This window comes from Narcine bancroftii, chromosome 9 (assembly GCF_036971445.1).
Source record: "Narcine bancroftii isolate sNarBan1 chromosome 9, sNarBan1.hap1, whole genome shotgun sequence".
In the NCBI taxonomy this organism is placed as follows: Eukaryota; Metazoa; Chordata; class Chondrichthyes; order Torpediniformes; family Narcinidae; genus Narcine; species Narcine bancroftii.
Window position 1 is genome coordinate 35,090,931 of NC_091477.1, and position 24,919 is coordinate 35,115,849.

Sequence of the window (24,919 nt, forward strand, 5' to 3'; positions counted from 1 at the left end):
TGGTAATTTCAGGGGTTTTTACGAGGCTCTAAGGTCTGTGTATGGCCCCTCACCCCAAGTGCAAAGCCCGCTGTGCAGCTCAGATGGCAAAGTCCTCCTCAGCGACAAGATCTCCATCCTCAACCGATGGTCAGAACACTTCCAATCTCTTTTCAGTGCCAACCACTCAGTCCAAGATTCCGCCCTGCTCCAGCTCCCTCAACAGCCCCTAAGGCTAGAGCTGGATGAGGTCCTCACCCAGGAAGAGACATACAAGGCAATTGAACAACTGAAAAGTGGCAAAGCAGCAGGTATGGATGGAATCCCCCCCAGAGGTCTGGAAGGCTGGCGGCAAAACTCTGCATGTCAAACTGCATGAGTTTTTCAAGCTTTGTTGGGACCAAGGAAAACTGCCTCAGGACCTTCGTGATGCCATCATCATCACCCTGTACAAAAATAAAGGCGAGAAATCAGACTGCTCAAACTACAGGGGAATCACGCTGCTCTCCATTGCAGGCAAGATCTTCGCTAGGATTCTCCTAAATAGAATAATACCTAGTGTCGCCGAGAATGTTCTCCCAGAATCACAGTGCGGCTTTCGCGCAAACAGAGGAACTATTGACATGGTCTTTGCCCTCAGACAGCTCCAAGAAAAGTGCAGAGAACAAAACAAAGGACTCTACATCACCTTTGTTGACCTCACCAAAGCCTTCGACACCGTGAGCAGGAAAGGGCTTTGGCAAATACTAGAGCGCATCGGATGCCCCCCAAAGTTCCTCAACATGGTTATCCAACTGCATGAAAACCAACAAGGTCGGGTCAGATACAGCAACGAGCTCTCTGAACCCTTCTCCATTAACAATGGCGTGAAGCAAGGCTGCGTTCTCACACCAACCCTCTTTTCAATCTTCTTCAGCATGATGCTGAACCAAGCCATGAAAGACCTCAACAATGAAGACGCTGTTTACATCCGGTACCGCACGGATGGCAGTCTCTTCAATCTGAGGTGCCTGCAAGCTCACACCAAGACACAAGGGCAACTTGTCCGTGAACTACTCTTTGCAGACGATGCCGCTTTAGTTGCCCATTCAGAGCCAGCTCTTCAGCGCTTGACGTCCTGTTTTGCGGAAACTGCCAAAATGTTTGGCCTGGAAGTCAGCCTGAAGAAAACTGAGGTCCTCCATCAGCCAGCTCCCCACCATGACTACCAGCCCCCCCACATCTCCATCGGGCACACAAAACTCAAAACGGTCAACCAGTTTACCTATCTCGGCTGCACCATTTCATCAGATGCAAGGATCGACAAAGAGATAGACAACAGACTCACCAAGGCAAATAGCGCCTTTGGAAGACTACACAAAAGAATCTGGAAAAACAACCAACTGAAAAACCTCACAAAGATAAGCGTATACAGAGCCGTTGTCATACCCACACTCCTGTTCGGCTCTGAATCATGGGTCCTCTACCGGCATCACCTACGGCTCCTAGAACGCTTCCACCAGCGTTGTCTCCGCTCCATCCTCAACATTCATTGGAGCGACTTCATCCCTAACATCGAAGTACTCGAGATGGCAGAGGCCGACAGCATCGAATCCACGCTGCTGAAGATCCAACAGCACTGGGTAGGTCATGTCTCCAGAATGGAGGACCATCGCCTTCCCAAGATCGTGTTATATGGCGAGCTCTCCACTGGCCACTGTGACAGAGGTGCACCAAAGACTGCCTAAAGAAATCTCTTGGTGCCTGCCACATTGACCACCGCCAATGGGCTAATATCGCCTCAAACCGTGCATCTTGGCGCCTCACAGTTCGGCGGGCAGCAACCTCCTTTGAAGAAGACCGCAGAGCCCACCTCACTGACAAAAGACAAAGGAGAAAAAACCCAACACCCAACCCCAACCAACCAATTTTCCTCTGCAACCGTGTATGCCTGTCCCGCATCGGACTTGTCAGCCACAAATGAGCCTGCAGCTGACGTGGACATTTACCCCCTCCATAAATCTTCGTCCGTGAAGCCAAGCCAAAGAAAAGACTTCAACGAGTCTGCAGAGAAATATTGTACCTGATAGTTGTCTTCTGCACCCTATCATTCTATCAATTATCTCAACTAAATTGCAGCAATAATTTTGTCACTTTGTTTTGTGCTCTGGAGTTGGGCACGTCGGTTAAAGTTACACAGATGACACTGGACCTTGTCCTTGAATCATTTCTGTCCTTGTGTAACTTCTCAGAGAAACTTGCAGCATATCTGGTAATTGTAGCCAAAATTCCCAATCCCAAGATGATTTGAAAATTAAAAGGGAGTGGAATCATTTGTGTCTCCTTTCAGTGTTTAAACAGTACAAGCTTGTGCCCATTTCCCATTGAAGACGCACTCATTGGGAAATTTGACTGACCCCTTTCCTGTTGCCATTCACCTGAATACTGATATTGTGATGCTATTATCATGGCAGCCCAGAGAGCAGTTAGACACACACATGCCCATCCTTAAAGTGATAACAATTTTAAGCAGTAATTAATCTTCATTACTGATGTGTGTACAACAAAAATAATTGAGTATTTCATTGCATTAAGAGGGCATGAAAGTGAAATCAAAATGGGCATCCTATAATTTGGTTCCAAGCATTTTGCAGCCTTTGTTGCCAGTGGAATTGAGTGCAAAAGTAGGAGGGGAAACACATCGAGAAGAATATCCATGCAGATCTGCCTCCATGATGTGAAAAGGAACTCCTCAAAACTAAGAGATAAGCATGGGAATGAGGGAACACAATTGTCATCTGAAGGATGGACATAATTATTGAAGAAAAAAGTATCTCTGTTTTTTGTTTTGCTAGGTACTACGCCATTTGTTGTCAACCTTTGGTTTACAGGAACAAAATGACACCCTTGCGTGTTATAATAATGCTGGGAGGCTGCTGGATCATCCCCTCATTTATTTCATTTCTTCCAATCATGCAAGGCTGGAACAGTATTGGGATACAGAATCTGGTAAGTACAGCAAAATAAAAAGCATTCTGATATGAAACGTGGTACTTCACAATGTTGTTGGAAATGTTAAGTGGAGTTGTCAGGCCTAAAAACAACAAGCCGCTTTCTCACAACTTGGTTTAAATTCCTTCAGTCTGCTTCTGCCATGTCACAATCAGTCATAAATTACATCTTTTAACATTGTGTAGCTCTTCTACTGTTTGAATTTGGCCTTCACGTTCCTGATGGAGAAATTTTAAGTGCTTGGAGACTTCTTGGGCGTTTCTCTATCCAAAGCTTTTTTTCTCTGCCTCAAATGCTCTTGACATGCCTGAACTCCACAGTAAAGTGCTGGTGTTGGGATTCTGGTGCAAGACATCTAGTCAAAGCGGCATCCCCATCGAAGGCAGTTAAATGCCAGGAAAGATTGGCCACCATTTTAATGATTCTTCAGCAAGCCAAATAAGTACTAAAATTTTGATTGGTTTATATATTTATTAAATGTTTGCTTCAAATAAATAACAATGTTGATATTTGTCACTTTGCAGGTAGAAATGAGAAAATTCAGAAATGACACCAACACAACATACTGTATCTTTATGGTGAACAAACCTTATGCCATAACATGCTCTTTTGTTGCATTTTACATCCCTCTTATTTTAATGGTATTGGCATATCAAAGGATATATGTGACTGCCAGAGAACATGCCCAGCAGATTGAAATGTTGAAACGTGCAGGAACCTCAAATGAGTCTGGACATCAAACTGATCACCCTGGCAATCACAGAATGAAGACTGAAACGAAAGCAGCCAAAACATTATGCATTATCATGGGCTGTTTTTGCCTCTGCTGGGCACCATTTTTCATCACAAATATTGTGGACCCATTTATAAACTACACTTTTCCAGACAAGATTTGGACAGCATTTCTCTGGCTTGGATACATCAATTCAGGGTTGAATCCATTTCTGTATGCTTATTTGAACAAGTCCTTCAGGCGTGCCTTCCTGACGATTCTGTGCTGCGGAGAGAGGCACCGGCGATCATCTTTACTGGGTCAGACGATACCCTGTTCAACGACGATAAATGGATCATCACATGTACTGAGGTAAGAGTGAGGGGATTCATTTAAGGTCTTACTCAAAGCAGGAATAGATGAAACAACATGTTGTCGTCTTCACAGCCCTTACTGAAATTGTTGGGTTAACTGTTTATTGAACAAGGGTTAGGGATGGAGTATGTTTACAGGTCCACAGTGCCCAAGTACACCTTGTGACCTACTAACCTGTATATCTTTGCACTGAGAGGAAACTAGAGCACATTGGGGCAACTATCCAAAATTGTTCAGCTCAGGATAAAATTAGTGACAGAGTCGGTTGGGATGATTGGAAAGTGGCCAAAGCATTCCAACGCCTCCTTCTGCCAAGATTTTCAAAAATCTCTTTTCACAAATCTGCTTGAGCGGAGCAGCTCGTATCTGCCTTGCCTGCTGATCACTCAGCTCATGCAGAAGTTGGCCTTCTAAATTACTCCCCATTCAATCAGTTTTCAATGCATCGGACAATGAGGATATGCGCACATCAGTATGTCTGACCATAGTGCTAGATACATTTACTTCCTTCCCAGAGTGCAGATTTTAAAGAAAAATCCTTTCGCAGAACAAAGAACACCCCGATTTAATAGTTTAGAATGGAGCCAATTGAATCATATTTGCAAGCTAAAAATAGACAGAGCATTTCAGAAGTAAGTCACCTAGCTTTAATGAGATTTAAAAAAAATACTACAAATGGCAGTTTTAAAACCCAACACCTGCACATTGAACATATCAAAAAAATTCTGAAACTGTGCCCTCAAGCATTATTTCTGGTTCTTGCCTTTTCTCAAAGCCATTGAACATTTAAAAATTCTTCACACCTTATCTGGAGAGAGAACGATGTACCAGGCAACTTCAGTAATCATAACTATCCTCAAAGGTTGAGGGGGTGGGGGAGGGGTCCCTGCTGTCTTTCATCAGTTTTCATTAACTGTCACTTTTCAGAGATTGAAGAGCTCACTGTAAACTGTCCATTAAGATATATAATGGACATGATGTGGAAAAAAAAGTCAGGAATATTCATTTTATCTTAGAAAAATGTTTGCTATTCACTAAAGATGAGGGATCCTTCTCAAATTTGGTTGCTCTTAAATATGTCTTAATTCTATAGCTGTTTATACTAGTTCATTGAAACCATTGATCACCACCAATAGATTCAGTCAAGGTACAGACTGAGGTTGAGCAAGCTTTATTAGTGCATTAATCTTTAGCTCAACCCACTCATTCTTTCTTACTGCAATATTGCAACTCACCTCCAAGAAATGAGTAGAGTTGTTCTTCAGGGTGAATGGGAATCTGTTCAACCTCTTCAGTCTCCAGATCCAAGATCATCCCACATCAGGAATTGCACTGCAGAACTTCAATATTGCTTATCTCTGTACACACTTGGAAGCTCATCTCCAAGTCATTGCACATTCTTTCATTGAAGCACGCAAGAAAATCAGAGCTTTGACAAAAATGTCCATCAAAATTCCTCTGCCAATTCTCCCACATTACAACTCTACCACCCATCATGCTATTTGCATTTATCTGACTTTGACCATGGACTTTTTTTTGAACAGGGGTCCTTCATATAATTCTTATTTAACAGGAATAGTTGGTCTAGAATAGAAACTTGTTGGAGTAAAAGGTATATTGCTTAGCTTTCTTAACAGACTATTTTTGTATGCATTAGGACTCTGTACAGAACACATTAGAATGACTGATTTGCTTATTTTTAGAACCTTTTAACATTAATGCATTTGGAGAAATTTTCAGTCTCTAATTTTTCCCCCAAAATAAACCATTCATAACATTCACTGTAAATACAATCAGGATGTTTTTTTCCCCCACATTCAATTTATTATCAACTCAATACAACCTTTTTCAATGCACTCATATTTTCTCTTAAAAGTCCTGCAATAATTAGTATTTGAAAATTTGTTACACAAGCCCAGCCCATCAGCATTTAAAGGTGCCAGCTACATCCAGTCTCCATTGTGGTATCCACTGATCCACCAACAAACTCTCAGTTGGTGAACATTGATCTCTGATGTGCACAGAATGGAAATAGAATCATTTGCCTTTTACCCAATTTACAGGTGAACAATTTTGTTGTAAAACATTGAAACTAACCCATTTTCAATTATAACCCATTTAGACAATACAGCAACTACATCCTGGACTGAACATAGCACAGTACAGGCCCTTCAGTCCTCAATGTTGTGCAAACCAAGTGAATATATTTTTAATTGTTCCTGAAATTAATGCAAATGAGGTTGTCAGAATAGTCTGTTACTCTGGTGGCAATCAATGTTTCAATTAGACTAATGAGTATTGTGGCACAATCAACAACAAGCAGACTCAAAATGAGTAATTAATGGGTTTAATAACCTGAAACGATAGGCATGTCTTCATATATTGTTGGCCTTGTTCCAAGGTTGGTATGAAGGGGAGAGAAAAGGGCAACTCAGACTTTATTGGGGAAATTTACAGAGAGGAGTTACAGGGTCGGAGGCAGAGCAGCCTGTATAGTAGGGTAATATGATGCATGCAATGCCATATTCCACCACAGGGGGAGGTGTAAGGGGAAAGGAATGAGGAAGAGGAGGAGGAGATGGGGAGGGAGAGAGAGGAGAAAGAGACAGGGATGGGCACAGGAGAGGGGAGAAGACACATGCAAGTTTGGATGGTGCCTGCATGCACAGGGGGAAAGAAAGAGGGAGAGTGAAGGAGGAGACGGATAGAGGCAGAGTGGGAGCGCAAAGAGAGAACAACCACAATACAGTCCTCAATGTCGTGCTGACACATGTATTCCTTTAAAAAATTGAAACTGCTCCCTACCTCATAAAACCATTTTTCTTCCATCCATGGGTCTTTCTAAGAATCTCTTAAATGCCCATAACACTTCAGCCTCCACCACCAGCATCCCTGGCAAAGCATTCCATGAAGACACCGGTATCTGTGTGAAAAACCTACCCCTGATGTTTCCCCTAAAATTCCCTCCCTTTACTTTGTACTCATGTCCTCTGGTGTTTGCTATTCCTGCCCTGGGAAACAGGTACTGGCTGTCCATCCTATCCTCATAATTCTATAGTTCAATGAGAAAAATCCCAGCTCTGCTAATCTTGCCTCATGAGATTATTTTCTAATCCAGGCAATATCCTGGAAAATCTCTGCACCCTCTCCATGGCTTCTGCCTCCTTCTTATAATGAGCTGACCAGAAATGCACACAATATTCTAAGAGTGGTCTCACCAGAGATCTGTAGATTTGCAACATGACCTCTCCCCTCTTGAACTCAATCCCCCTATTAATGAAGCCCACCATCCCATAGGCCTTCTTAACAATCCTGTCAATCTGTGCGGAAACCTCGAAGGGTGCATGATTTGGACCCCAAGCTCCAACTGTTCATCCACACTCTTAAGTAACTGACCATTAACCTTGTACTCAGCCTGGTTTGTCATTCTAAAATACATTACCTTATACTTATCTGGATTGAACACCATCTCCCACTTCTACACCCAACGCTGCATCTTGTTTTTATCCTCTTATAACCTTTGACAGCTCCATCCACAACTTCTTCAACCTTCATCTCCACTCCAAAATTACTGACCCATCTTTCTGCCCCTTCATCCATGTCATTCATAATATTCACAAAGAGCAGGTTTCCCAGAACAGAACCATGTGGTATTCCACTTGACACTGACCTCCAGACAGAATCTTTTCCTTCCACTATTGCTCTCTGCTTTCTACCTGCAAGCCAAATATTTTGTTTTTTAATCCCTTACCATCAAACAAGCTGAGAAATATATTACCAGGGTCAAAGAGCATTCAAATAAAATTGAATAAATTCTTCAATACAGGCAAGGCTGCTGTGAATGAATCATGTACTTAGATGTGTTTTGCTGAAATATCTTGGAAGACCAAAATATGAAATGGATTATAGCAACATCAGTGCATTATATCAGATTTCATAAGACAAATCCAACTCACCATCCATTTTCTCTCCAATTGACAAAAGAAATTCCCAAAGTCCAAAGCAAGAATAAAGATAATTGTTGAACAGATAGTTGGAAGGACAGTGAAAGTGCCTGTTTTCTTGCAGAGTTAAAATCAGAATTTAATGTCTTGAACATGTCAAGAAATTCATTGTTTTGCAGCAGTGTGTCACAAATATTTATACACAATAGTTCAAGAAAAAGACAGTAAGGTAGTGCCTATGGCACAGGAAACCATATAACAGTTTATGGCATGGAAACAGGCCATCTCGGCCCTTCAAGTCCACGCTGGTTCACTCAAACAACTCCGCTAGATCCCCCCACCCATAACCCTGCCCATAACCCTCCAACCCCCTCAACTAAATTAATGATAACTTAGAGCTGCCTCATGCACCCGCAATGAGCTCGTCAACTTTATTCACTTCGCTGCCACTTCCACCCTGATCTTAAACTCACCTGCTGCATCTCCGACAACTCTCTCCACTTTCTGGATCTCAAGTCTCCCATCTCAGTGGACAAGCTTTCCATTGACATATTTCACCAACCAACTCCCACAACTACACTTCCTCACACCCTGTCCCTTCTCCATTTCTACTGCCCCTATTTCCAAGATGAGGTCTTTTAGTCCAGAGAGAGAGAGAGGGGGGAGTTACATCCTACATATTGCACTGCAACTAACTCCATTTCATCAAGGGAGTTACAGTGGAAAATACTGCATTAGTTTTCAGAGTCCTGGATACAAGACTTTGTAAAATTTAACAAATTGAATAAATTAGATTGTGAACATGAAACCATCATAAATGCTGTCTTTAGCAGAGAGATTAGACCAATTGCCAATTGAGGAAGTGATTGGGGAGTGCAAAGAAGCCAAAAATGCAAGAGCAAAGAGGGCTGAAAGAGGTTGCAATTAGAGGAAACTCCATTGAGAGATTTGAAACCAGGATCTTACTCTGAGGCATATAAATTGCATCATTAGAAGTTAAATAGGCTTAGCCTTTCCGTGAGATAGGTCTGTTTTCAATGGTCTTTAACAGCGTGATTAAAACTGCAATTAAAACAATGATCTTTTGATTTTTTTTTAAACTTTGAATTGCACAAGTATGGATGACTGTAGCAAACTATTACCTTTGAGCTCTGGACATTTGGTTAGCGTTTCCGGATTCACTCAAAATCCTCCAGGAGCTTTGTTTTACCTCCATCCCCAAGACATTCTACAGGATTATTTAGCCACTGTAATTTTCCAACAGTATAGGCTAATGGCCAACAAGACAATTGATGACTGAGTGATAGAGAACAAGTCCAAGGGTGCAGAGAAATGAGGAGGGATAGAATGGGACTAAAGGGTTTACTACCTGGAAGATGGCATGGATTTGATGGTCCGAAAGGCCTCCTTATATTTCACTAATAGGCTGCTTTGGATGACAATTACATCATTTCTACATGTCAGATATTTTATGATGCAATTTTTGTTTAACTTTCAAAACTGTGCCTGATTAGGCAAATAACCTGAATAATGAAACTAATTTGGAAAAAAAATAGTGCATTTTTGAGCACACTGGCTGATTGCATTCAGAGATTAAACTTCAACCCTTTGCTATTTCAGGTAATGCCATTTACATACTTTGCCCTTGATTTTCAAATTAGTTTTTAGATGGCATTAATGGGGTTAGTCTATAATACAGACAAGCTGAGAGAGCTGTTGCAAGATAAATCTAGCACCAACAATCAGTTGCAGCCAATTTATCTAATCTCTTCTGTAGTAAAGGCGCCATGTGACACAGGACAATTGTTTCACTTTGATTACTTCCCCAGAAAGTGGGGGATGCAACTTGTAGAAATATAAATGCAGCACTTCAAAAATAAGGATTAGTTTCCTTAGCATACTGCCAAATCCTTGGTTCTCATTCAAACAAACAATACAGAGATGGGGGAACTGGGAGAATGGAATGGAATCTGCAGGATGCAAATTGGGGAGGAAGCATGCTGTGGGCGCCAGCTTGTAATAGAAATAAACCACAAAAATATGTAGACATCGTGGTTGAAGTAAAGAACACACAATGCTGGAGAAACCAGCAGGTCAGTGTTCTTTATGTAGCAAAGGTAAAAATACATAACCAACGATTCTGGCTTGAGTTCTTCATCAAGGTATTGTAATGGATGTTTGTCGTCAGTTACTCCCGGAGATGGTATTTAGAAAGGGAAGAGTTACAAATGGGCCTTGTGAATGTAACAGCAAGTTGGAAAGTGGCAGAAAACTTAATCAAATTTCTGAGTTCTCTATGAATACAGGAAGCAATATTCTTGCAGTTGTCAATATACTGAAGGGGAGAGGGTGTGGCACAGTAGAACTGAAACAAAGACTGTTCCATGTATCCCTCAAAATTACAAGCTGAAGTTGGACAAAGCAAACTCCCAAAGCTTAATGCAAAGAAAGTGACTGGAGTTGTTCCATATGAGAAAATGTTAAGCCAGGAGAATGAGTGTTTGGGTGTACGACCCTCAAATTAGCTGAAGTGGAGAGGGATTATTTGGTAAAGTTTAAACTAATTTGGGTAGGGGAAGCGAAAATTAGGGCAGGGGAAATGGAAATAGACAATGTGACAGACGATAATGGGGGTGTTATACAAGTACAGTAAAGCCTCTGTGGGGATTGGTAGATACTGGGTAAGTGTATTTTCTGGTTCCTTGAGATTGTGTGGATTGGGTAACTAATGGTGAGGTGTGCTGATTTTAAACTTGCATATTTTTTATCTATTATTTTCCTTTTTTTTGTTGGTTGCTTGAATTGCAAATACCAGGGCCTTTACTGAACACAGAAAGGAAATAGATCTGTGAAGAAAATGTGGTGGCAGGATCGGTTTGGAGGGCAAGAGCAAACTAACACAATAGGTCTGCCCAGTAGGTTATGTTTTGGAAGGGTTGAGATGCAGGCTGCTTGGGGCTGGAGAATGACAAATCTGAAAGCTGCAAGAAAAGACCTCCAGTGGAAAAAAAATCATAAATGTTAGGGAGACAATGCTTGATATTTGCTTGTGGGTGAGTGATCATCCAATGGGAGATCTGAGAATGCATTGGGAGATGATGTTTGATCTCTATGAAACAGAGGTCAGTTAGCAAGCATACTACTCCTGCATAATGCAGGAACTGCACATATGAAGCAATATTATTTTTAACTTCAAGTTTGAAAAGGACAACTGAAAATATAATTTGACAAAGCTGACAGTGCAGTAGACACAAACAGTCAAAGAATTATAGGTGAAGGCACATGTACAGAAGGTACCAAAAATCTGAGCTTTGCTATTGTGATCTTACTTTTGCAAATATGGCATCTCAAGCCCAAAACATTGGCTATATCCCTTTGGTTTCCATTATCCCCCTTCACACTGCAAACCCTACAAGGAAGTGGGAAAACTTAACCGGGCCTACTGCACTCGGAAGCTTTTCACACTGCACCATGATTTACCCGGTTAATTGGTAACCTGACATTTTAAAGGGGGTAGGGTGGGGTGGGGTCCCGCCTCCAGCAGTGATAATACAAGAACAGGTTGTGCTTTCACACTGCCAGAAGGTGATTAGTGAGTTAACTCGGCTGGGCTCTGACACTTTCCCCCACCAGTTGAATTTATCTCACCCTGCCAGGTTGGGATGTTTCACATCACACGGTTACTGGGAACGGACCCACTAAATTAGCTGGGTAACCCACACAGAACCGGTGGTTTGAGAGGGGCTATAGATGCCGCGTGACCTGCTGAGTTTCTCCAGCACTTTTGTGTATTTCATTACAATTGCAGTGTCTGCAGACTGGCATCTCATTGACTTGCTTACTGTTGAAGTACATTAAATGTGATGTAATTACCTGGTAGGTTCAATTTAAACATCACTAAAGGTGATATTTTGTTTAATTTAGTCCAGATGTACAAAAGTATTTGGTAAGTCAGTGTCAATTACTGCTAGACAGCCATTCTGCCATCAAATGTAACTACTAAACACTATCAATGAACTATTTCTTTTGCAGGCAATAAGATTATACATTTATAAAATGCTGTTAAAACATCTTTTTCTTAATCCAATTTTATTTCTGAACCTCTTGTTCTCCTTTTGTAGCCATTTTGATATTAATTTACTACATTGTGAAAGTTACAAATGGAGAAATACAAATTCCAATCTCCCCACCATGATTGCTTAAGTCAATAAATGCTATCTTCAGGAAAATAAAATGCATTTAATGGAGGCAGTCATGAATGAACTTTTAGAATGTGAATAATTCAGGTTAATAGATACAGTAATTATTCATTCATTCATTTCTGCAGATAAAGGTTCTAATTTATTTAAATCTTATCATTAACATTGAAGCTCTGTCATAAATATATAAATTATATTGTGACATAATTGGTGAAAGTCCAAAATATACTTGTCTCTCAAAATGAGAAAAAATGCAGAAATAAAGCTGCCGAACTATCACTGGTGGGTTTTTTTTTAAATTGCATGTACTATTGAATAAGTCAAATCTTATCATGCTTAGGTTTGGCAGTCTTGAAATATCCAGGTCCCTAAGCTCCTGCTTGGGATAGAGTATAAACAAGTTCTAGGAAAAGAATAGTGTTTTATACAGTATTTGTACTTCAATAACACACAAATTAAACTTTATAAAGGTTGAGAGACTACAAGGTGATATTTGCTGACCAAAATCTTGACCAAAGAGCTACATCACTGTAAAAATATACTTTGTACCTTTAATTGTCTGCATTAATCTGAAGCTATTCATGCGAAGCTGTTCCCCTTTTTTTGTTACCTCCAAGGCAGACATGTAAGCCACTTTTCCACTGGTACCTTGTCCCAGGAATTAACTGGTTAAGGGTCCAATGAAAAAGGAAAGCAATCAGCACACCGTCATCAAATCACTTTGGGGATTGATGGCCTCTACCCGTACTCAAATCCCTGGTGTCAGCTAATGTCAATGTGCTGATTAAACCAGTGGAAAAAGGACAGCTTTCATCCAACCATTCGAAGGTAGATTCTCTGGGAATGAGTTGTGCTCAGTGGAAAAGCAGTCAGTGTCCCGGTTAAAGGGGGCCCAGAGAAAACAGCACAAACGGCTTCCTATCCCGGGACACTGGGATGCCAGTGGAAAAAAGGCTATAGATTGCAAGAGCTTCAACTCACCTTAAATATTATTCTGTATATCATTTCAATAAAGACATTTTTAACATTCTGATCATTCTCTGCATACCCATTTGCTCCATCATTGAACATTTACAAATTAGAATGAAACAAAAGCATTGTGTTAAGAGCACAGTAATTTGTTGTTTAGAATAAGAGGACACTTGAACCTGTAATTCACAACTCATCAACAACAAGCTCTGGAGAAAGGCAAAAAAATTTAGAAAAATAAGTCAGTTTTGGAGATTGGAATTTAAACAAAAAAAAATCAGAATAATTCTACTATAAATAATTTAAATGAATAAAATATCCAGGTGATTATTTCAACCATGATTTACATTACAGTATGTATTGCAGCCCACTTACCTTCCGAAGGGCAAGATTTCGCCCAGATCGCTTTTGGACAATTGCACTGTATTGGCACCTGTCGCTGGAGTTGTAGTTTAACCTCCACCTGCACAGTAAACATCTAACCACATCTGTCCTCTCATAGCTTTGCAGCAGGAGATTGAGTAGTGAGGTGGGATGGGCATATGAGATCTAAAAATTATGAGAGGCTTAAATAGAGCTGAAAGTAAGAAACTTTTCCCCATTAGAGAGCGAGCATAGTGTTACAGAAAGGGTAGGAAGGTTAAAGGGGATCTGAAGAATTTTGTCACTCAAAAGGTGATTGGAAAATTAAAACCATTTCTCAAAGGAGTGATGGAAATTGAGACTTTCCGATCACTTAAATTGCCAAAGCATAGTTTGTTATGAAGTGTTAAACAATGGAATGAGTCAGAATGGGAACATGATGGGTGCATGGATATGATGGGCTAAAGGGTCTGGTTTTGTGCTGAACAAGTAACTCTGTGACACTACAAAGCAAGGTGAAAGAAAATGCTCTAAACACAAGGCCATCACTTATAATTATCTTTTGGGTCCAGTCAATAGCTGACCAAACTGAAAGCACAGTGAGAACAGAAATTTGTAGCAGGAAACCTCAATGGAAAACTGTGGTACAGTCTCTGGCCATTCGTGGAGACCTGGGGTCAAAGTGGGGGAGTACAAAGGCCATTAAAAAAAAATTGATGCCAGTAGAAGACATCTTGAACCATAAAGAAAAAGAAAAATGAATTTAAAATGATCACTTCTAGACTTTTGATAGATATGACCCAAAAGCAATACTTTATTCTCATCCTCTTCAGCTTAACCCTCAGGTTTAAGGTGTACATCATTCTCTCCAATACACAACGTTCACACAGGTTACACCAGAAAGGGAGGCAATTGACCTGTGATATTTTAACATACTCCCATAAACCCCTTGCACCACTTCTTAGTTTCCAGACAAAATCAAAGGGTCAAATAATACTAAGGATAATATGTAAACACAGTCTTCATTATTTCATACATCCTAATGAGATTCTCAGATATTCATCTCTAAACAATGTGGTCCATTGTGAAGGTTTATAGCACATGGAAAAAACAATCACAGATTGATCATTTATGATTCAATTTGAACACAGAATAGACAGCTTAAAATGTGCAACTTGAATAGATTCTGCAACTAAAGTTGATACAAATAAAATTTGTCAGTTAATTCAGAACAATGCATGGACCAAAGAGGAGCTGCCTGCAAGACTCATTGCTGCTTAATGACTTATACATCATATGGCTGGGAATCTGTTAGAAATTGATCTCCATTAATGACACTTTGCAGACTCATAGATATGTGTCCATTTGAGTGCAGCTAATACTTTGGTATCACAAACATCGCTTGACCTCAAAGAAATTATGTATTTTCCAATCCTATTGATTGAAGGAAAAGACAACAACCAGTGATAGCATTGCCTTAAATGTAGAAAACGTATCCCAAAAGTCGTCATAAGAATGATTCTCAAAGTGAAAGTGCAGATGACTAAGAGCTTTGTCAAGAGACAAACTAAAATGTGCACCTTCAACAAAGGACAGCCAAAGAGGTGGAGAGGTATTTCGAGGAATATTAGAATCTTGACATTTGACAGTAGGAAGATAATTGGTATTGGTGGAGCAATAGCATTCAGGAAGAGATTACAGTGCCCTCCATAATGTTTGGTACAAAAACATTTTTCATTTATTTTCCCCTGTGCTCCATACTTTTACATTTTTAATCAAACAATGCACATGTGATTAAAGAGCACATTCCAGATTTTATTCAAGGTTATTTGCATACATTTTGGTTTGATCATTTAGAAATTATACATAGTTCTCCCATTTCAGGGCACAATAATGTTTGGGACATTAGGCTTCACGTGTATTTGAAAATTACTCAGGTATGTTTAATTGCTTCATTGGTGTAGGTATAAAAGTTCTAGGCTTGCTTTGAAGCTATTGATCATCTTTGGAGTCTGTAGATGCCATTTTTCAACATGCGGACCAGAGTTGTGCCAATAAATGTCAAAGAAGCCATTATGAGGCTGAAAACAAACAGTAAGAAATATCACCCAAACTTTAGGATACCAAAATCACCAGGTTGGATCATCATTAAGAAGAAAGTGCATACTGGTGAACTCGGTAATTGCAAAGGGATTGGAAGCCAAAGGAAGACTTCCACTGCTAATAATAAGACTTCTCATCATAATGAAGAAAAATCCTTCTTCAGGAAGAAGGTGTGGATGTGTCAAAAACCACTGTCCTCAAAACACTTAATAAACAGAAATACAGAGGCTACACTGCAAGATGCAAACCACAGAAACTGGATGTTCAGATTACAGTTTGCCGAGAAATACTGAAAAGTCTGCAGCATTCTGGAAAAAGGTCTTATGGACAGATGAGACCAAGGTTAACGTGTATCAGAGTGATGGCAAGAGTGAAGTGCGAAGGCGTAAAGGAACTGCCCAAGATCCAAAGCATACCACCTAATCTGTGAAACCTGATGGTGGGGGTGTTTAGGTGTCCACAGGTACTGGCACACATCTTCATTAATTATGTAACTGCTGATGGCAGTAGCAAAATTAATTCTGAGGCGTAGAGAAACATCTTATCTGCTCAAATTCAAGCTAATGCCTCCAAACTCATTGGACGGTGCTTCATCCTGCAGCAAGACAATGATCCCAAACATACTGCTAAAGCAACAAAGGAGATTTTCAAAGCTAAAAATGAGAAAATTCTTGAATGACCAAGTCAGTCATCCAATTTAAATCCAACTGAACATACCTTCCCATATGCTGAAGAGAAAACTTAAGGGGACAAGCCCCTGAAACAAGCAGGAGCTGGAGATGGCTGCAGTGGAGGCCTGGCAGAGCATCACCAGAGAAGATACTAAGAACATGGTGGTGTCTGTAAATCACAGACTGCAAGCAGTCATTGCACACAAGGGATATGCAACAAAGTACTAAACACGACTACTTTAATTATACATACCATTGCTATGTCCCAAATATTATGGTGCCCTGAAATAAGGGGACTATGCATAAAAAGTACTGTAATTTCTACATGGTCAAACCAAATGTATACAAGAGATTTGGAATGTGGACTTTAATCACATATGAATTGTTTGATTACAAATTTAAAAGTGTGAAGTTCCTTTGCCCCAAATATTATAGAGGACATTGTCGAGCAATACAGAGGATCAGAAAAATTAAAGTCAAAAATATTCTACTGAAGGTACCAAATGACATGCACTTTGAACCTAAAGTCATGGCTGAACCAGATGGCAAGAAGCCATGCCTGCTATTGTCTTGCCATCTATTAGAATTTGACATACACCGTATGGCTCTGAGGAGGCGTGTTTCTAGTTTTTGTCAACAATAGACTTAGGTAGGTCCTGGAATGTTTGAAAGGTGATATGGCATCTTTCAGGATTACAGTTGTAAATGGGGGATGGGAAGAGTTTCATATTTTGTGAACTTTAAGTAACTGTGAAACAGAAAACATATTCACTGGACTCCATCAGCCAGAATCTTGATTATTTTAGTTCATGGGATTAAGCACCACTTGGGACCAGAGGGGTGGGAATACAGAAAAGAATTCAAACCTCCTCTAAGAACAGGCTACAGATTACCAGACCCTGAAATTATTTTGCCAAATGGCAAGTTCATAATTGGAAATTGGGTATAATACATAATGAATTCCTGCCTCATGAATAGGGGATGTGAAATATAATGAGCAATTTTATAATTTTAACTTAATAAGGTTATAAATTAGATGTTGGATGAAAGTTCTATTTTAGTATGAGATATGGGAAAAAATCTGAGGTTAATGCCAGGACTTTAAGTTCAAAGGTACAGTATTAAGCCAAATCACTCATGCAGTAAAAGCGTGGGTTGCTCAGAAAATTTTTAAAAACACTGAAAAAATGGTTTCCACAAATAATTCAACACTGCCACTTCCCAAGGATGTGTACTCAATTCTCCATTATACTCCCTCTGTGCAGCTAAATATTTTACCCATTCAATCTTCAAGTTTTCCAACAACATCGCAATAGTGGTCCAGGTATCAAATAACGAGTCAAACACTAGAAAGAGATTGAATTTTAAGTGAGAGTGCAAAGATAACAATCTCTTTTTCAATGTCAATAAGATGAAGGAGATGATTATCAACTTTAGGAGTGAAGGCAGCATCTACACCCTATCCATATTAAGGGCATTGAGGTCAAAAGAGTAGCTGGCTTCAAGTTCTTAGGAAAAGGCATCTCCAATGACTTGACCTGGGACAAGCACATTGTTGTGATGGTCAAGAAAGTGCTCCAACACCTCCACTTTCTCAGAATACTAAGGAAGTTTGGCATGCTTCCCTATGCCTCCACAACTTCTACAGGTAAAACATCAAAAACATTGGGAATAGTTCTGATCAAGATCAGAAGAAGCCACAAAGATAGTGAATGCAGCTCAGAACATAATGCAAACTTACCTTTCTCCATAGACTCGATCTAGATCTTCTGCTGCTGGGGAAGGATTCATCACTCCCTGGGCATTCATCTATTGGGGAGAAGGCTTAATAGTGTGAAAACATGCACAAACAGGCTTAAGGAGAGTTTCTTCCACGTAGCCATTAAGCATAGGAGTATAATTAGGCCATTCGAGTTAATTCTGCTATTTCAATCATGGCTGTTCAATTTTTCCTTTCAACCCGGCATCCTTACAATTATGAACCTCTGTTTTAAATCTACCCAATGGCTTGGTCTCCAGAGCCATCTGTGGCAATGAATTCCATTTGTTAATCCCCGACTGAAGGAATCATTCCTCGCCTCTGTCCTAAAGGGACATAATTTTATTCCAAAGCTGTGCCCTCTAGTCCTAGACTCTCTTCAATAGACCCCATAACAGTGCTATTATGCTGCCCTTGGTTGATGCTATTGATCTTTCTTTTCATTGGAGTTCTATACCCTATAAATTTTGCTCTTTACATGGCTGTATAAATATGAGAGATAACCTGTTTGCAGATGTATCCTTCTCTGTGGACAAGGTATTTTGTGACAATAAATTTAACTGCTCTCTCTAACTTCAATTGCTTAGCAGAAGTAACCTATTTTAATTTTGGACAAGACAATGTGATGTACAGTGCCGTCATAATGATGCAAAATGCAAACCATAGCAAAGGTGGTATGCATTGGATCTTGGGCAGTTCGTTATACCTCCACAACTTTGCTCTTGCCATCACTCTGATACAAGTTAATCTAAATTTCATCTGTCCAAAAGAACTTTTTCCAGAATTCTGCAGGCTCTTTTAAATACTTTTTGGCAAACTGTAATCTGGCCACCCTTTCTGCAGCTCACTCATGGCTCCCATCTTGAATTGTAGCCTCTATATTTCTTTTCATGAACTCTACTGAGGACAGTATCCACATGTGTCTCCTGAAGAGTGTTTCTGATCTGTCGGACATACCTTTAGGCATTTTTCTTCATTATGATGAGAGTTCTTCTGTCATCAGCAATGGAGATCTTCCATGGAATACCCTTTATGATTATTGAACTCAACAGTACGCTCTTTCTTCTTAATGATGTTCCAAACTATTGATTTTGGTGATCCTAGGGTTTGGGTGATGTTTTTATTCTTGTTTTTCAGCCTCATAATGGCTTCTTTGACTTTTATTGGCACAAATCTGATCCTCATGTTGAAAAATGGCAGACTCCAAAGCTTAGAAGCAAGCCAAGTTCTCTTATACCTGCACCAATGAAACAATTAAACATACCTGAGTACTTTACAATCACCTGTGAAGCCAAAATTCCCAAATATTATGGTGCCTTAAAATGAGGAAACTATGTATAAAAAGTCCTGTAATTTCTACATGGTCAAACCAAATATACAAATATCCTTGAATAGAATCTGGAATGTGCGCTTTAATCACACATGAATTGTTTGATTACAAACTTAAAACTGTGGAGCACAGAGGCAAATAAATGAAAAATACTGTCTCTGTCCCAACCATTTTGGAGGGCACACATTGCATATCAGGGTTCAGGTATTGGCATGACTGACGAGACATATTTACCACTTAAGGACAGTTTCTTCCACGTAGCCATTAAGCATAGGAGTATAATTAGGCCATTCGAGTTAATTCTGCTATTTCAATCATGTGTGTTCAATTTTTCCTTTCAACCCGGCATCCTTACAATTATGAACTTCTGTTTTAAATCTACCCAATGGCTTGGTCTCCAGAGCCATCTGTGGCAATGAATTCCATTTGTTAAAATTTACCACTTATGCAAAATAAGTAACTAGTTTTTCCAAGACCATTGCCAGTTTATAGCAACTGACTTAGAGGAAGCAATCGACCACTTTGCAAAAGAATTTTCTCAAATAGGATGCATCATAGAATGAGATGAATAGTTTAAGCATATTCTTAATCTCTCTGCATGTTGTTTGTGATATATTGTTTCCTGCTTTAGTGCTCTCGTTTTCTGAGCTTCACTTTTTTGAATAGAAAATAGACCAGCATATCTCCAATGGGAAGTGATTGTGGTTTTGTTCTGACATGGTTTCAAACAAAATAAGAAACATGTAATTTCCTCCTTCTGTCCAGTGCAAAGCCAGTTCAATCAGTCAGTGATTGAGGTAAAATTAAATGCAGCCTTCTGGTAAAGAGGAACTATTCTACGGGAGAGATGAGAACTGCATCACAAAAGAGATCTGGGAGTTTTCATCCAAGAAACACTGAAAACTAACACGCAAGTGCAGTAAGGAATATGAAAATTCATGGAATATTTGCCCATAATTCAAGGAATATTCAAATAAGAAAATGTAAGGGGGTTAAAGGTCATTTGGGGTAGTTGGACAGCATGGGCTTGTGAGCTGGAAGGGCCTGTTACTGAGCTGAATTCCCAACTTTTATTTGTTTATTTATTTAATTCAAAAAGAAAGTCTTCCTGCAACTATAGAGGTACAGGTGAGACCACATCAAGATATCTGTGAACAATTTTGATATCCTGTTTAGGAAAGCTAGCATTTCTTTGGAGGCAGTTTAAAGAAGATTCTTGGCTATAGAAAAATTGCCTGTCCAAAAATTAAGCAATTTGTGGTTCTACCCATTGGAACTAAGAATGAGAGGAAATCTTGTTAAAATGTAACAAATTCTTAGCGGAGTGGGCAAGATGTATGGGGGCAGGAAAATGCTGAGAAGATACTTCCTCTTCTGGGAGTCCAGAATTTGAGGGCAGGGTGTTAGAAAATGGGCCTGCCTATTCAAGAATGAGAGGAGGAAGAATTTAGTCAATCTTTAGAACTTTTTGCAACAGAGAAAAATGGAAGAAGAATTCTTCTGTATATTTAATCTGGAGATAAATATATTTCTCATCAACATAGACCCAAGGTTTATGAGAAACAGACAGGAAAGTGCATTTGAAGAAATGTGGAATCAGCTATGACCACACCGAGTGTTGGAAAATTATCAAGAGACTGAATTACTCCTCTGATTCCCGCTATTTATGGTCTTAATATTTCTTATAAAGGAGAAAAAAAATCAAGAATTACGACAAGTGACATTTTCCTGTTTTCTTTCATAATATAAAACCATCATCATCTTTGGGGAAAATTTGAAATGGAACACACAAGATATCAAAGCAGAAGGCAAAAAAAAAAATCACCCCATTCAGTCTGCTCTGCCATTCCATCATGAGCTGATCCATTCTCCCACTCAACCCCACTTCCCTGCCTTCTCCCCATTACTTTTGATACCTTAATATTTAGATACCTATCAATCTCCCTCTTAAATATATCAAACGATTGCTTCCACAGCCACCCATGGTAGAAAATTCCAGAGGTTCACCATTCTTTAGCTAAAGAAACTCCTCCACATTGCTATTTTAAATGGCCACCTTTCAATTGCAAAGTTATGTCCTCTTGTCCTAGACTCTTCCATGACAGGATACCTGAACCCTCTCCAATGCTAGCACATCCTTATTTAAATAAGGATCCCAAAACTGTAACCTGTGTTCCAAGTGAGCCCTCACCACTACCTCGGCATCACCTCCCTGCTCTTGTATCCTATTCCTCTAGATACGAATGGCAAGATTGCGTTCACCTTCTTCACCACTGACTCAACCTAGAGGATTTTTCTCCAGAATTCTGATTTATTATCAGAGTACATACATGACATCACATCCAGAGATTCTTTTTTCATGTGGGATCCCTTTATTCCCACTCTGTTTTCTGCTAATCGAGAATGCTCTTTCCATGCTGGCATCTTTCATGCATTTCTCCTCTTGTTAAGCATCCTCTTGTGATGCACTTTGTAAAAGGCCTTTTTAAAATCCAAATAGGCATACAACATCCACTGTGTCTCCTTTGCCTCACCTGCTTGTGGTTTCCTCAAAAAATTGCAGTAGGTTTGTCGAGAAAGATTTTCCCTTAAGGAAACCATGCCAACTTTGGCCTATTTTGTCATGCACCTCCAGGTATTCCACAACTTCATCTTTGACTATCGACTCCAACATCTTCACAACTGCCGATGTTAGGCTAGCAGGCCTATAATTTCCTTTCTGCTGCCTCCCTCTATTATTAAATAGTGGATTGCCCTTTGCAATTTTCCAATCCTCCAAAACCATTCTTGGAAGATCATTACCAGTGCCACCACAATCTCTACAGCTACTTCTTTCAGAACTCAAGAGTGCATTCCATCTGGTCTGAGAGATTTCTCTACCCTTAGACTATTCAGCTTTCCAAGCACCTTCTCTTTGGTGCACCTCCCTTCCCTGATAGCCTTGAAAGTCAGGTACACTGCTAATGCCTTACACAGTGAAGACTGTTGCAAAATACACATTTAGTTCCCCTGCCATCTCCTTGTCTCCCATTACAATTTCTAGAGCATCATTTTATACCGGTCCTATATCTTCCTTTGTCTCATTTTTGCTCATAATATACTTTAAAAAAACGTTTAGCATCTTTTAAAATATTATTTGCTAACTTCCTTACAAAGTTCCTTTTTCCTTTTAGTTACCTTCTGTAAGCTTTTAAAACCTTCCCAGTCCTCTAGCTTCCCAATAATGTTAGCTTCCATGTATGCCCATTCTTTTGCTTCGGCTTTGACTTCTCTTGTCAGTCACAGTTATTTTTCCATTTAAACATTTCCTTTTTGGAATACATGTGTTCTGCACTTTCCTTATTTCTTGCAGAAATCCCAGCCATCCTCCCTCCTAATGAGCCTTTTCAATGATCTTTGACCAGTCCATCTCTCGTACCTCTGTAGTCCCCTTTATTCCACTGGTATACTGACACCTCTGATTTTAGTTTATCCCTCTCAAACAATAGGGTGAATTCCATCATATTATGATCACTACTTACTAAGGATTTCCTTATTTTCAGCCCCCTTATCAGAAATGAAATTTCCCTGGTCAGCTCAGCCACAAACTGTTCTAAAAAGCCATGCTGAAAGCATTCAATATTTTAAAAAATCCTCTTGGCATCCAGCCCAACCTAGTTTTCCCAATCAATCAGCATATTGAAATCCCCTATGATATGTAGCATTGCCCTTTTTGCACACCTTCTTTATCTTGTAATATCCTGGCTGTTGGAAGCCTGTATGCAACTCCCATCAGGATCCTTTTGCCCTTACAGGTTCTTAATTCTATCCACAAGCATTCTATATCTTCTGATCCAATGTCTCCTTTCTCCAAAGCAGAACTACCCTACCCCTCTCACTACCTGCCTGTTCTTCTGACACATTGTGTATCCATGGATATTTAGATCCCAGTGGTGATCTTCTATCAGCCATGATACAGTGATGCCACAATGTCATATTTGTTAACTTACAGCTGTGCTACTAGATCATTAACCTTATTTCTTATACTGAAGGTATTTAAATACAAGACCTTCAGTTCTGTGTTCATCACCCTGTTTGCAAAGTACCCAAAGTTAAATAATTAATCTTACACTTGCAAGTTTGCCCTATTGACTGCCTCACAATCTCACCACAGTGCATTTGCTTGTGCATCTTCTGCTCTATTCACTGCCTTCTCATTCTGGTCCCCACCACCCCCCCCCCCCCCCGCCCAGCCAAACTAGTTGAAACCCTTCCCAACAGCTCCAACAAACCTGCCTGCCAGGATATTGCCCCCCTTCCAGTTCAGGTGTGACTCATCCTTTTTGTACAGGTCATACCTTCCCAGAAGATTACAATGATACACAAATCAGAACCTTTGTTCCCTGCACCAACCCTTCAGCCACACATTCTTCTACCATAACTTCCTATTCCTCCCCTCATTGGTGCATGGCAGAGGCAGCAATCCAGAGATTACCACCTTTGAGGGTCCTACTTTTTAAGCTTCCTTTCTAACTCCCTATATTCCCTCTTCAGGACTTCATCCCTTTTCCTATCTGTCATTGGTACCAACGTGGACCATGACATCTGGCTATTCACCCTCCTGCTTGAGAATGTTGTAAACTTGATCTGTGACACCACTGATCCTGGCACCTCGTAGGCAACATAACATCTGGGAGTCTCAGTGTTGTTCTCAGAATTTCCTGTCTGTTCCCCTATCAAATCCCCAACATTATAGGTCTCCTTTCCCCCCCACCCCCACATTTCCCTTCTGAGCCAAAGGGCCAGAATCTGTGCCAGAGACCTAACCACTACAAAATGTCCCTTGTAGATTGTCCCCATCAACAGTACCCAAAACAGCATAATTATTGTTGAGGGGAATGGCCACAGGGGTGCTCTGCTCTGCCTTAGCAGCCATCTTCACGACCTACTCTTATTAGGAAAGGATCTTAACCAACCTTACCTATAGCATGACCTCAGCCTCTGCTCACCACAGTCCCTTGAGCCTAATCCCAACACTTGCTCTGCATCACTCTCATATAGACAACACTTTCCAGGTTCTAGTATTTCCTAAATTAAAAATGTGCCACCTTCAAGGAAACGTGAGGACAATATTCCGAATTACTATCTTATTAATCCAATCAACCAAACTTTGTAGGTGCAGCTTTATGTAGCTTTAATTCATTGATAAAATGGATAAACATTTTGCATAGCTTCGCATTTTGATTTTCATAACGATGAATAAGCTATATTTAAAGATATAATGATATTCAACTTTAAAAAGATATACAAGAAGAAATAAGACAAATTCAAAGAAAATTTTCTTGAGCTTATGCTCCCTTCATAGTTCGCCGAAGAATGAGATGCAAGCTTAGTCTGCTCGAATATTATGACATTATGTCATAGTCTCTATGGTAACACCGCAAACAATACTTCTTCTTAAAGAGATAGTCACAAAATTAACAGAATCAACAACACAAGGTTTTAACCTTTCCATCTCACACTTACCTCTCCAACAATGGCCTCT

At 40.0% G+C, this 24,919-nt stretch overlaps 1 protein-coding gene across 2 annotated transcripts in view; it reads left to right on the plus strand.

Annotated features, from left to right (window-relative positions):
• htr4 (5-hydroxytryptamine receptor 4) overlaps nucleotides 1–24,919 on the plus strand; it is a 131,391-nt gene that overhangs the window by 29,868 nt on the left and 76,604 nt on the right. For both annotated transcript variants that reach the window (XM_069897786.1, XM_069897787.1), the window contains exons 4-5: nucleotides 2,814–2,967; nucleotides 3,495–4,054. In XM_069897786.1, coding sequence (XP_069753887.1) covers nucleotides 2,814–2,967; nucleotides 3,495–4,054 — 714 coding nt within the window. The remainder of the gene's footprint in view (nucleotides 1–2,813; nucleotides 2,968–3,494; nucleotides 4,055–24,919) is intronic.